The 13,969-nt window shown below is 42.6% G+C and overlaps 2 protein-coding genes across 10 annotated transcripts in view; one reads left to right on the forward strand and one right to left on the reverse strand.

Moving 5' to 3' along the window:
- The window catches only part of LOC135509163 (homeodomain-interacting protein kinase 2-like), a 139,881-nt gene extending 128,197 nt beyond the window's left edge, over window positions 1-11,684 (reverse strand). For 6 of the 8 annotated variants that reach the window (XM_064929590.1, XM_064929584.1, XM_064929588.1 and 3 more), the window contains exon 1: window positions 11,297-11,684. In XM_064929590.1, coding sequence (XP_064785662.1) covers window positions 11,297-11,315 — 19 coding nt within the window. In that variant the 5' untranslated portion in view covers window positions 11,316-11,684. The remainder of the gene's footprint in view (window positions 1-11,296) is intronic. The other 2 variants (XM_064929589.1, XM_064929585.1) reach the window with 1 other exon arrangement.
- Window positions 11,685-13,837: 2,153 nt separating this feature from the next.
- Window positions 13,838-13,969, forward strand: part of LOC135509167 (thromboxane-A synthase-like) — a 128,094-nt gene continuing 127,962 nt past the window's right edge. The window contains exon 1 of one of the 2 annotated variants that reach the window (XM_064929594.1): window positions 13,838-13,962. The gene's annotated coding sequence lies outside the window, so the exon portion shown is untranslated. The remainder of the gene's footprint in view (window positions 13,963-13,969) is intronic. The other variant, XM_064929593.1, reaches the window with a different exon arrangement.

Consider the following 13,969-nt stretch of genomic DNA (forward strand, 5'->3'; position numbering starts at 1 on the left):
TTCTTTCCACTCCTCTCCTCTTTTGACCTCACCCTCTCACCTTCCCCCCCTACTCACAAGGCAGGCAATACGCTCGACCTCATCTTTACTAGATGCTTCCACTAACCTCATTGCAACTCCCCTCCAAGTCTCCGACCACTACCTTGTATCCTTTTCCCTCTCGCTCTCATCCAACACTTCCCACACTGCCCCTACTCGGATGGTATCGCGCCGTCCCAACCTTCGCTCTCTCTCCCCCGCTACTCTCTCCTCTTCCATCCTATCATCTCTTCCCTCTGCTCATACCTTCTCCAACCTATCTCCTGATTCTGCCTCCTCAACCCTCCTCTCTTCCCTTTCTGCATCCTTTGACTCTCTATGTCCCCTATCCTCCAGGCCGGCTCGGTCCTCCCCTCCCGCTCCGTGGCTCGACGACTCATTGCGAGCTCACAGAACAGTGCTCCGGGCAGCCGAGCGGAAATGGAGGAAAACTCGCCTCCCCTGCGGACCTGGCATCCTTTCACTCCCTCCTCTCTACATTTTCCTCCTCTGTCTCTGCTGCTAAAGCCACTTTCTACCACTCTAAATTCCAAGCATCTGCCTCTAACCCTAGGAAGCTCTTTGCCACCTTCTCCTCCCTCCTGAATCCTCCTCCCCCTCCCCCCTCCTCCCTCTCTGCAGATGACTTCGTCAACCATTTTGAAAAGAAGGTCGACGACATCCGATCCTCGTTTGCTAAGTCAAACGACACCGCTGGTTCTGCTCACACTGCCCTACCCTGTGCTCTGACCTCTTTCTCCCCTCTCTCTCCAGATGAAATCTCGCTTCTTGTGACGGCCGGCCGCCCAACTACCTGCCCGCTTGACCCTATCCCCTCCTCTCTTCTCCAGACCATTTCCGGAGACCTTCTCCCTTACCTCACCTCGCTCATCAACTCATCCCTGACCGCTGGCTACGTCCCTTCCGTCTTCAAGAGAGCGAGAGTTGCACCCCTTCTGAAAAAACCTACACTCGACCCCTCCGATGTCAACAACTACAGACCAGTATCCCTTCTTTCTTTTCTCTCCAAAACTCTTGAACGTGCCGTCCTTGGCCAGCTCTCCCGCTATCTCTCTCAGAATGACCTTCTTGATCCAAATCAGTCAGGTTTCAAGACTAGTCATTCAACTGAGACTGCTCTTCTCTGTATCACGGAGGCGCTCCGCACTGCTAAAGCTAACTCTCTCTCCTCTGCTCTCATCCTTCTAGACCTATCGGCTGCCTTCGATACTGTGAACCATCAGATCCTCCTCTCCACCCTCTCCGAGTTGGGCATCTCTGGCGCGGCCCACGCTTGGATTGCGTCCTACCTGACAGGTCGCTCCTACCAGGTGGCGTGGCGAGAATCTGTCTCCTCGCCACGCGCTCTCACCACTGGTGTCCCCCAGGGCTCTGTTCTAGGCCCTCTCCTATTCTCGCTATACACCAAGTCACTTGGCTCTGTCATAACCTCACATGGTCTCTCCTATCATTGCTATGCAGACGACACACAATTAATCTTCTCCTTTCCCCCTTCTGATGACCAGGTGGCGAATCGCATCTCTGCATGTCTGGCAGACATATCAGTGTGGATGACGGATCACCACCTCAAGCTGAACCTCGGCAAGACGGAGCTGCTCTTCCTCCCGGGGAAGGACTGCCCGTTCCATGATCTCGCCATCACGGTTGACAACTCCATTGTGTCCTCCTCCCAGAGCGCTAAGAACCTTGGCGTGATCCTGGACAACACCCTGTCGTTCTCAACTAACATCATGGCGGTGGCCCGTTCCTGTAGGTTCATGCTCTACAACATCCGCAGAGTACGACCCTGCCTCACACAGGAAGCGGCGCAGGTCCTAATCCAAGCACTTGTCATCTCCCGTCTGGATTACTGCAACTCGCTGTTGGCTGGGCTCCCTGCCTGTGCCATTAAACCCCTACAACTCATCCAGAACACCGCAGCCCGTCTGGTGTTCAACCTTCCCAAGTTCTCTCACGTCACCCCGCTCCTCCGCTCTCTCCACTGGCTTCCAGTTGAAGCTCGCATCCGCTACAAGACCATGGTGCTTGCCTACGGAGCTGTGAGGGGAACGGCACCGCAGTACCTCCAGGCTCTGATCAGGCCCTACACCCAAACAAGGGCACTGCGTTCATCCACCTCTGGCCTGCTCGCCTCCCTACCACTGAGGAAGTACAGTTCCCGCTCAGCCCAGTCAAAACTGTTCGCTGCTCTGGCCCCCCAATGGTGGAACAAACTCCCTCACGACGCCAGGACAGCGGAGTCAATCACCACCTTCCGGAGACACCTGAAACCCCACCTCTTCAAGGAATACCTAGGATAGGATAAAGTAATCCTTCTCACCCCCCCTTAAATGATTTAGATGCACTATTGTAAAGTGGCTGTTCCACTGGATGTCAGAAGGTGAATTCACCAATTTGTAAGTCGCTCTGGATAAGAGCGTCTGCTAAATGACTTAAATGTAAATGTAATGTAAATGTTGTCCATTAAAATAACATAAAATTTATCAGAAATACAGTGTAGACATTGTTAATATTGTAAATTACTATTGTAACAAGAAGCGGATGATTTTTTAATGGAATATACATAGGCGTGCAAAGGCCTATTATGTGCGCTGTTCTGTGAAGGGAGTAGTACACAGCATAGTACCAGATCTTCAGTTTCTTGGAAATTTCTCACATGGAATAGCCTTCATTTCTCAGAACAAGAATACACTGACGAGTTTCAGAAGAAAATGATTTGTTTCTGGCTCTTTTGAGCCTGTAATCGAACCCACAAATGCTGACGCTCCAGATACTCAACTAGTCTAAAGAAGACCAGTTTTATTGCTTCTTTAATCAGGAAAACAGTTTTCAGCTGTGCTAACATAATTGCAAAAGCGTTTTCTAATGATCAATTAGACTTTTAATATGATAAACTTGGACTGGCTAACACAACGTGCCATTGGAACACAGGAGTGATGGTTGCTGATAATGGGCCTCTATACACCTATATAGATATTCTATAAAAGAAATCTGCTGTTTCCAGCTACAATAGTCATTTACAACATTAACTATGTCTACACTGTATTTCTAATCAATTTTATGTTATTTTAATGGACAAAAAATGTGTTTTTCTTTCAAAAACAAGGACATTTCTAAATGACCCCAAACTTTTGAATGGTAGTGTATATCTAAAGGTCAGTTCTTGTCCTTTTTCTGAGGTTGATTCTCTGAAAAATCCAGAGCCTTTTGCTAGCCCCTGCCTGAGCACACAGCTGCCATGACCCATCACGGAGTGCGTATGTGTGTGTGTGTGTCATTGATCCTCAATAAAAGGAGACAGGTTAGAGGAGACGGATGCACCTCCTCTGCACACCCCACCGCCACCCCCCACGACCTTTGAGAGCACCCTGGAGGCCCATGGGCCCCCCCACCCCCCTCGATCTCCTTCATTTCTCCCTTTCTCTCTCTCTCGCTCTGAAATGAAGGGTCAGTTCTAAGAGCAGACAGGTTCTTTCCCTTTGTTGTTTTAAAGACTGAACGCCAGGTCAATGTAGCCAACAATGTGGCCATGAAATAATCATAGCCAACTGAATATCAAAGAAATCGTTCCAAAAAAATCGAATAAGGTGTGAAAAGTAAAATAAAAATAACTAATGATCACATTTTTCTATGACCTTAATGTTACATCCTTTTCTTTTTTGGGCAGCTATGACAGTGACATAAGCATGAGGCAATTATAGTTTTAAAATGCCCTAAAGAGATAATAATGGTATTAAATTAGATATGGGAAAATATCTGAACTATGGCCTGGGGGACATTATTTTATTTAGCATTTTCTTTTCACGTCAGCACAAATGGAGGCACGAGAAGCCAGTTAAATCAGTGATCTGCTATCAGTGTTCTCTCTACCCTCCATCTCGCCATCAAAGCCAGTAACATCGGAGTCTTTGAGGGTATTGTTGACCACACACACATCAGTGAAAGACTGAGCAACACTAACTAGGTGGATAGTCAGTGATCCAGCAGAAATGAAAGAGCAGAAAAAGTTAATAGAAGAGAAATGGAAAAAATAGAGAGAAAATGAGATAAAGGATTAAAGATAGAGGACAGGAGGTAGAGAGGTAAGAGACAGAGCTGAACAGAAAAATGTGTGATGTTCATTTCCATGCCTGTTGATTGCTTGCCTGGCTCAGTCTCTATCTCTCTCTCACTCTGTATGTCCCTTCTCTCCCCAGTCCTCCGTACTGTGAGCGGTGTCTGTCCCTTCTCTCTCCCCTTGGCTCCCAGCAGAAGTGGGGCAGACTGCACGTCTGGCCGTGTGAAGTATTTTGGTTATCAGCCAAGCGTGTCGCTGTACCTGCAGCCATCTGTGAAGGGGCCGCCTGCCCTCCGCCAGCCAGCCAGCCGATGTTCCACTTCCCTTGTGACAGAAATGGGGATGGCCCATACTCTCTCACTCCCTCACTATCTCACTCTACACGGTGGACTCTCTCTCTCTCTCTGTTGTGTTGGTAAGGCCAGAGTATTATGGGTCTGCATGAGACCACCCTCTAGTCTTGCTGCAGCTCTGCCATCTGCTTTTCCACTCCTCACTTCATCACATGCATAATGCATCTCAGATTCTCTCAGTCTCTCTCTCAGTTTCTCTCTCAGTTTCTCTCTCAGTGTCTCTCTCAAGTTCTCTCTTAGTCTCTCTTTCTCTGTCTCTCTCAGTTTCTCTCTCTGTCTCTCAGTTTCTCTCTCAGTCCCTCTCTCAGTTTCTCTCTCAGTCTCTCTCTCAGTTTCTCTCTCAGGTTCTCTCTTAGTCTCTCTTTCTCTGTCTCTCTCAGTTTCTCTCTCTGTCTCTCTCAGTCTCTCTCTCAGTTTCTCTCTCAGTCTCTCTCTCAGTTTCTCTCTCAGGTTCTCTCTTAGTCTCACTTTCTCTGTCTCTCTCAGTTTCTCTCTCAGTCTCTCTCTCAGTTTCTCTCTCAGTCTCTCAGTTTCTCTCTGTTTCTATCTCAGTTTCTCAGTTTATCTCTGTCTCTCTCTCAGTTTCTCTCTCAGTCTCTCTCTCAGTTTCTCTCTCAGTCTCTCTCAGTTTCTCTCTGTTTCTATCTCAGTTTCTCAGTTTATCTCTGTCTCTCTCTCAGTTTCTCTCTCAGTTTCTCGCTCAGTCTCTCTCTCAGTTTCTCTCTGTTTCTCTCTCAGTTTCTCTCTGTCTCTCTCTCAGTTTCTCTCTCAGTCTCTCTCTCAGTCTCTCTCTCAGTCTCTCTCAGTCTTTCTCTCAGTTTCTCTCTCAGTTTCTCTGTCTCTCTCAGTCTCTCTCTCAGTTTCTCTCTCAGTCTCTCTCTGTTTCTCTATGTCTCTCTCTCTCAGTCTCTCAAGTGGAGGAAAGAATGCAGAGAACATGAATACCTTGATTAAAAATCAATTTTTCACTTTAAAGAGCTCCATAGAAAGGAAGAAATAAGGGTGAGCAACTGGGCAGTTTTAAAATGAGCTGAATGTTCCCTCTTTGAAGTTACTGTATCCGGCCATGCTATGTCAATCATTTGGATACAGTAGACTGCAGTCTATACATAATGTTGGAGACTATATTGGACTGTAATGTGTAATGTGACATGTCATGTTGAAAGCCTAGATGACCTGGTCTGTGATAAAGGCCCAGTCTGTTGTTCTTCGAGAGAGAGTGCCATGCCAAATAGACTGGGTGGGAGGATATTATCCAAAACAATAGGATTAAGGGCATGGACAATGTCCACCACTGCCAAACAGGCTGGTATGGAGGTGGGCTGGGCTGGGACAATAGAGGAGAGAGGGGTGGGAGAAATGATTACGAGAGCACAAAAGCTGTCGCTACAGTATCCCCCACACCCACCTAAACACATCCCCCCAGAACTGCCAAACTTCCCATCAGACGGTGTTGCATTGGTGTCACATGGGTAGAATCTAAACTGACCATGGCTTCTCATCTCACAAACAAACAGAGGGGTATTTGGGATGGGGGAGGGGTGGAGAATGGAGGGGCCATGGAGGAGGGCTGCTGGCATCAGGCCTGAGGGAAAAGACACACATACAGAAAGATTGCCACCTCAAAATTCTGCCCTACTGCACAGGAGTCATGGGAAAAGCAAAGAATTTGCTGTGTCAAATTAATACCATATCATATCCATGACAGAGACTATAGACTCTACTCTCTCACTTACATGGGGAAGTCAAAATGAAAAGGGGCCTTTATGAACTAGCAATTACTACTACACAATTAACAAATACAACTTCACAACAGCTCCTATTCTGTTCCATTTACTCTATCCAGGAACATTTAAGATGGAAGAAATAGCATGCAGAAACCCTCTGGACTTAAGTACAAACAACCAGATAGAGCTCCATGAACCTCGCAGGACATGCTTGTCAGAGTCAGAGCCACAGGCAGATGTTCGACACAAGCTGACAGCAAACACAGATCAACAACAGAGAAAGCTGCCTGCTGGAAAAAGGCCTTCACACACGCATGACACTCTGCACGGAAATGCCTTCTGTAAGCACTGAGCAGCAGATCCCCAGCCAAACACTCACTCCCTCGCAAAACACTAAGCATTGAGCAAGCTAGCAGAAACTCAAGCTGACACGGTGTTCTCCAGTCCCAAGATCTGACAGAGAGTTAGAGAGGGCTGGGCATTATACCGTATTTGACTCTATACTGGTATTGATGCACAGACTGGTTTGGGTTTTTACTTTACCTTCTATAACGGTATTTGAATGTTTGGTTTGTTAAATGTGATACGCCGTGTGTAACGTCCATTTTTATAATTTATTCTGATACTTGATTCGATCTCTTTCTGCTCTGCTCTCCCTCCATGCTGCTTTCCACACAGACCTAGCCCCACCCCTGCCACTCAAGGATTGTATTTGTTTTTGCTTGTCCAAGAGACACTTGTGTTCAGTCTGCATGGTCAATTTTATTGATTGATTTATTTACTTAAATTAAGGTTAAATTTAAAAAATACAAAATTAAAATATGGTCAATGCAGCACATGCAACAATGTTGATGACAACGATACTGTTTACACTTTGCGTTTAATATAAATCCACAAGCGTTCTATAAATACATTATTAATTTGTGTTTCTTACATCTGCAAACAGCAAGTTTGTATTTTCTTAGCAAGGTGTGGCTAAATCGTGTTAGCCGCTAATGCTAATCGCTAGTTAGCTGACTAGCTAGCTAATAAATATACTGAGTCAGAGCAAACGTAGCTAGCTATACAGCCTGATACCAGTGGTGGTGTAGGCCTAAATCAGCATGTTGTTTGTGCAACAGTATCCTCTCAACCAAAGAGGATTAGGCAACGCATGAATATGTTAGCTACATGAAATAGCTAAGAGAAAAGCTTTAATGGAGGCAAAAATTATAGGGTCCCCTAGAAACACTGGTTCTTACACTGTCACAATAACTCCTCCCGAGCATTTTAATTTGTTGTCATTTCAAACAACATATCCAAAGGGCCCACTATTATATTGTAACTATACAATTATAGAAATCATTCTATTTCCATGATTCCAACAGTTCACCTAAGTGTTCTGATCTAAATTGTTAAAAGTCAAATTGCAATTCCAACATTTGGTTAAAAAGAATGCCTAGATTTTTTGCCAATGTAGGGCAGCCCTAGATGGTAGTGGGGAAATTATCTCAAATGAGTGCAGGAAATGCAGAAATTGATAACAATAAAGACATTTATTTTTGGTTGAAGTTTAATTGAACAGTACAATTCAATCAGAATGAAGAAAGACTCATTGAAATAATTGAGAATATATGTGTTGCCACCCTAGGATCACACACTACTCATAAAGCAATTCAGAAATGGTATTATTATAAAACATAACATACCGTAACATACTGTCATACGGTCCAAAATGTGAAAAGTACTGTGATATGATTCAGTATTTTGGCCATATCGACCTGCCCTAGAGGGAATGGGCCTTGCAGCCTCGAATCTTGTCAGTTCTGAAATGTTCAGGAATCAAGACATTATGCATACTACAACCAATTAAAGATAATTGCTCTTCTTTCTGATCTAGTCTCTCTGTCCACATAACAAAGTTGTTACAGAAAATGTGCTGACAGAATAGAATAGAGCCTGTAGAAATAGGCTACACACAGTAATATTACAGTCTAACTGTGTATTGCCTGCAAATGCTCTGTTCAGCCTGGCCTCCAACCTGTCATTTCAGGTCTGTCAGAACTCAACCTGCACCCATCTGTTCCTCACCAAACCAAACCGCCAGAGCAGCACACCTGTGAACCTTTTCACCAGACAGACACATCAGAGCACTCACATATCCCTCCCGCTAGAACAGGGATCTGGCTTACACACAGTCACTGCCTGCTCTCACAGATCCTAGTTCCACCTTTCCCTGGTGTAGCTAATTCTATGAAACACTTTCACAAATTAATACCACCAAGAGTGAACACCATATTTTTATTTCTTTTCAGATAGACTACTTTGAATAATGCAAAGGGGATGCTTGAAATGTTCTGCAGATTTGTATAACCTTTATAATGTACTGTATGATAAAAATAGTATTTTGTCTGTAATGTCTTTTTCGTTATGTGTCGGACCTAAGAAAGACTAGCTGTCGCCATTGGCGTCGGCTAATAGGGATCCTAATCAAATAAAAAAAGACAAATCTGCAAGCTAAAGTAAAAGCATGAGATAGGCCTAAACTCTTGCAACAGGCTATTTGTGTATTGACACAACAGGGAAAGCCATGATCACTATCCAAACTATGTCCAGATCTGCTGATGACAATGAGCAAAACTATCAAAACTCTCTACTCTGCATTTAAACATAATAGCCAGAAAGCTCAGCTCTAACTTAGTCAAGGGGTAGCTTGGCCCCAGATTCCTGGGTTTTTCCTGCAATTCTAATCAAAGTTGAAACCATGCGACCTTGGAATGGAAGCTGGGGTCACGGCCCTATGAGGAAGATATCAATCAGCCAGCTCCCAACAACAGCTGAGTGTGAGGGCAGAGGAGTGAGAGCTGAGAGGACAGACTCAGCCCTTCTCTTTCTCTGTCTCTTTCTTTCTGTGTATCTCTCTCTCTCTCTGTCTCTGTCTCTTTCTCTCTGTCTCTTTCTCTCTCTGTCTCTCTCTCTCTGTCTATCTTTCTCTGCCTCTCTCTCTTGCTCTCTCTGTCTCTTTCTCTCTGTCTCTTTATCTCTGTCTCTTTCTCTCTGTCTCTTTCTCTCTGTCTCTTTTGCTCTTTCTGTTTCTCTCTGTCTCTTTCTCTGTCTCTTTTTCTGCCCTCTGACATATAGCAATAAGGGTACTCACCCCATAGAAGGCAGACAGTGGTCCCTAAATCTCTCCCTCCCTCTCTCCTTCCTTCCTTCCCTCCATACGTCTCTCAGAGATCCACAGAGCATTCAAACACACATCAGCACATAATGCCTGTGTAGATGGAGAACAGATCAATGGTACTAAATTGATCTTGAGAAAAAACTAGGGGGTTGCACAGTGCATTTAAAGATACAAACACAATGATTAGGGAGGGAGACAGGGGTCATTGGTTATCACCGTTTTCCACCAGTGGATGTGGCCATTTCCATGGCTGCTCCTGGCTGCTGATCCACATAGCAAGCAAGAACAGAGAAGGTAGGCAATTAATTTGTCTCCTTTCTTGCCGTGGTGAAAGGCAAGCCAGGGAACGCCATTTCAACTAATTACCTTGCACAGTGGATTCTTATTTAAACTCTATTTTTCATGTTAATGCAAGCCTCTTTGGCAGTTGAGTTGAACATGCATAGCTCTCTAGCCAGTCTGCATGTAATCGATCTGTCTGGATTGACATAAAGGATATGTCCTTCATGTATCTTAGGTTTCACAAATATAGATATTAATACTGTACTCTTAAATTGGTTTTAATTTCCTACTTAATAATCTGTCAGTTGTACCTCTTACTAAAGCTTAAGCTATATGATTCATCAGGACATAGGCCTAAATTGGAATGAAATGTTTCCAAATTACTAGGCCTACACAATTTGTTTGGGCACAACTTAGACCTACAATAACATTCACACTTTAAAAAAATAAAGATAAATCCAAACTAAATCAAAAATCCAAACTAAATGTGATTGTATATGTAGTTGCTGGTTTGTTACAAAGGGTTGTGTTCCAAGTTTTACCAGTAGAGGGAGCACGGACAAACAGTAAAATAATACTCACGCAAATGACCATTATAAAAACATAAAATTTCACATTACACCATTCAATTTCCATGAGTTGTCCAGAAAAATAAATGAATGCTTCCTTTTTTCTAGTTAATGACAAGAATATATGTCAAGAAAACTGCAGTGCACTTCTAAAGAGCATGGATGGGTATTGTGCAGTAGCCTGTAATAGGAAAAGATTATGGATATTATTAGATGACCAAATAGCATTCGTCCTGGTAGTCATCACAACATTGAGGTACTATATACAAAATTAAAATTGGACTATACAACCTGGCTCTATCTACGCTGCCTTATTCCAAGAAATAAGGCTCTTTACCATGTGAGACATAGTAAAAGAACAGAACAGAATAGAAGAATACGGTAGCACTCTTAAACTACTCTTATCTTCATTAGGGCAGAGCATTTTTCACAATTCTCTCAATGGGATTAGTCACAGACGTAATGCAGCAACATCAGTAGGCTACATAAGCATGTCTTTGCTTTGATTGAATATTTCATTCATCTTTGCACCAAAAAATAAACGTTATGAGCACTAAACATTTAACCACAAATTGAGAATTGAGGTTTTAAATTTAGACAAATGAGGCTAAATTAGCTTTCCAGTTGCGTGACTATTTTCTGAACTGCGATGTTCTTCCTTCTCGCCCTTTCTTTCGCCTCTGTATGGAGTAATGGTCTAATTTCAACAGCAAGATTATTCGCAATCAAATGCAACAACTTTCAAATGATGATTTTGAAATGTATTTGTAGCCGACTTGATTCAAATCGTGGGATATCGCATGGGAAACATTAATTATGACGGCTTGGGATACAGACTGTAGCCTACATAATGATTCGACCATAGATTTCACACTATATGTTTGCATCCAGAGCTATTATGTCAATCGGACACATAAAGAAACCAATACGGAGCAAAACTAAACAATAAACACAAAATGCATCATTGTATCCGTTTGTGATACAAAGATGCGATAGGGTGCATGACAGTTTTACCTCGTATCTCTCTCTTGTAAACAACCTAAGTCGCGAATATTATTTTATACAAGACTGGTTGAACTCAAACTTCAGCTGTAAACATATCTTACCTTCGTACACAGGGGCCATCGGTGCAAGGACTTCTGTTATTCATGGCAGAAAATAAAGCAAGATATCTGTTCAGAACTCAATAAAAATCTGCCATCTTGAGCCACTGACAGAGACTCTGTCTCCTGCATTACTAGCCCAGTTTATTAGTGAGAAAACATGTCTAAAATCCCATCCAGGGTTCCAAATTCGTGCTCAGTCCACGGAAAAATTATAAAGGAAGATTTCTGCAACACAACCCCGCGGATTGTGAATTGTTTTTAGCTCAAATGTTGAGCCAAATTGCAGGTTGACTTGAGCTAGAGTATAACATGACTGTAGAGACCCTGCAAAAGTTGCAATGAGAAGAGCGGAGCGAGTTTGGTGTAGTATAGTCAATTGACTATCGAATCGGTCGTAGTCATAGCAAGGTTAAAAAAAAAGAAAAAAAAGATGCATCTCTTTGGGGCCCCATTAGTTTCGTTTTAATAACAGTTGCGTAACTTTGTAATCATTCATCTAAAATGTTTAATGTAAATTGATATTGTGAGAAAAAACTTAGGCATACATATATATTTAATCTAAAATAACAGTGGGCTATAGGTTATGTATGCATTTGGATGGAGTAGCCTTAATTACTGGAGTTAGGCCTATACTGTTTCCCAATAAAAATAAAAAACCTAATACATTTTTTACGAATGTTATTAAAAATCCTTGCCTACTGTGCAAAATGATTTTTTAGACCTCACACGTCTAATTAATGTTATACATTTAAGCAACATTAAAAAATAGGGTATATAGGCTCATTGCAATGATTAATTAAGCTGTAATTAAGCTATAATTCACTTCTCCAGCTTGGCATCCTTATATTAAAAATAACAGATAAGATCTGTTAAGATCAAATAAGATAAGATCAGGTGCGTAGTAACCTAACAATTGAACCACTAGTATTAGCAAAAGAACTACAGGAACAATTTTTTTTTTTACCTTTATTTAACCAGGCAAGTCAGTTAAGAACAAATTCTTATTTTCAATGACGGCCTAGGAACAGTGGGTTAACTGCCTGTTCGGGGGCAGAACGACAGATTTGTACCTTGTCAGCTCGGGGGTTTGAACTTGCAACCTTCCGGTTACTAGTCCAACACTCTAACCACTAGGCTACCCTGCCGCCCCAATGCAAATGTAACATGTCATGAACTATTACGCATGAATAAGCAGTCCAACCTCACATTCAATTCGTTGGAATAAGTTAACAAAGTATCTCTGGGTCTTGTTTTAGAACTGCGCATTTAACATTGTGTTGAATGATTCGGTGGGCCATTCGTCGTGCCTGTGTCAAGCACTCATCATACAGTATGATGACGACTTTAGATTTGCACAGAATTAACTCGAGCCAAAGATCATGGATATACTGACAAGATACCTGTCTCTCCGCTCTAATAATGGGAGTCGTTGTCCACAAAGTGGTATGGTGGGCTTCCTCCCACCTATCCTTTCTTTGGATTGGTGGATACATCTTATTATTGTAATTTTTTAAATATTCGATTAGGGTTGTTGACGTCAACCGCCTGTACGCAATGGAGAGAAATCCAACACTCATAGCCTCATAATATGAACATGCATAGCCATCGCAAGACAATATAAAGTGTTTTTTCAAAGTTACCGGGATGTCACGTGTCCTACTTATATCAGTACACTCATAAAAATGTAAGCATTACGAAACTTATTTTCGATCAAATAAACCTCACGTAGAAAATAAGACATTCTTTTTTGTTGTTGACCAAATTCGACACTCGCGTTGATCTCCATACAACAATCTATTGCTTGTTGTGCGAAACAACGAAAATACGCAACTTGTTGGAGGGAGACAGATTTTCCGCCGAGTTGGGCCTCTCTCTTCCTCTTTCTCTCTGCAAGTGTTGAAACCGATTACAGGTTAACACAGTAATCTGCCATTTACCAGCAACGTTAAAATTCACCTTCTGCACTATTTTCCCCAGTCACACCCCGGCGGCACATTTGATATTTTCTTAAAGAGAAAAGGGGCGTCAGTTTTTTTGCACACTCTACATGCACCTCGTTTGACATTCTCATCATCCTCTACCCACAGCAACTTCTGCAGCAGATAAAATCTGATCTGAGTCACGCATACCATTGCATCCATCATCTGGAATCCTAACACATAAAACAAAAACAATTAGAACAGAGTTTGTTCTCCATAAAATCAGCCATAGGACCACATAACCTAATAATATAAAATACGGCGTTTTCTAATTTGGGGCCACAGTTAACTACGCTACAAACCATATACATGACTGTAAATGTGCTTGTTATACATAGCCTCGTCAAGTGCATACGCAATAGGCTAAACTAATTTATTAAATTGACCTTATCTATTTATGCCTATTATGTTGATCAATTTGTCAGCAAAGCAATGCTTTTCAATTTGACAATATATTGTTTTCCTTTACACTATATTATTTTCTAAATGTAGGTGTTAGCCAGAGTATATCTGAACAGCTGTTTCTGCTTGAGCAAAAGACATTCAACCACCAGGAGAAAAAAACACGCACAGATGTAGTCCTTCTAGAGAACTACAGTACGTATTCATCTCTTCCGTGTCAACAACAAGAATTCAGCCAACTATATATACTCTACAATCAAGTAATACCGAGGTAAGAATTAAAAGGTAAACA

This window comes from Oncorhynchus masou, chromosome 22 (assembly GCF_036934945.1).
Source record: "Oncorhynchus masou masou isolate Uvic2021 chromosome 22, UVic_Omas_1.1, whole genome shotgun sequence".
Classification (NCBI taxonomy): Eukaryota; Metazoa; Chordata; class Actinopteri; order Salmoniformes; family Salmonidae; genus Oncorhynchus; species Oncorhynchus masou.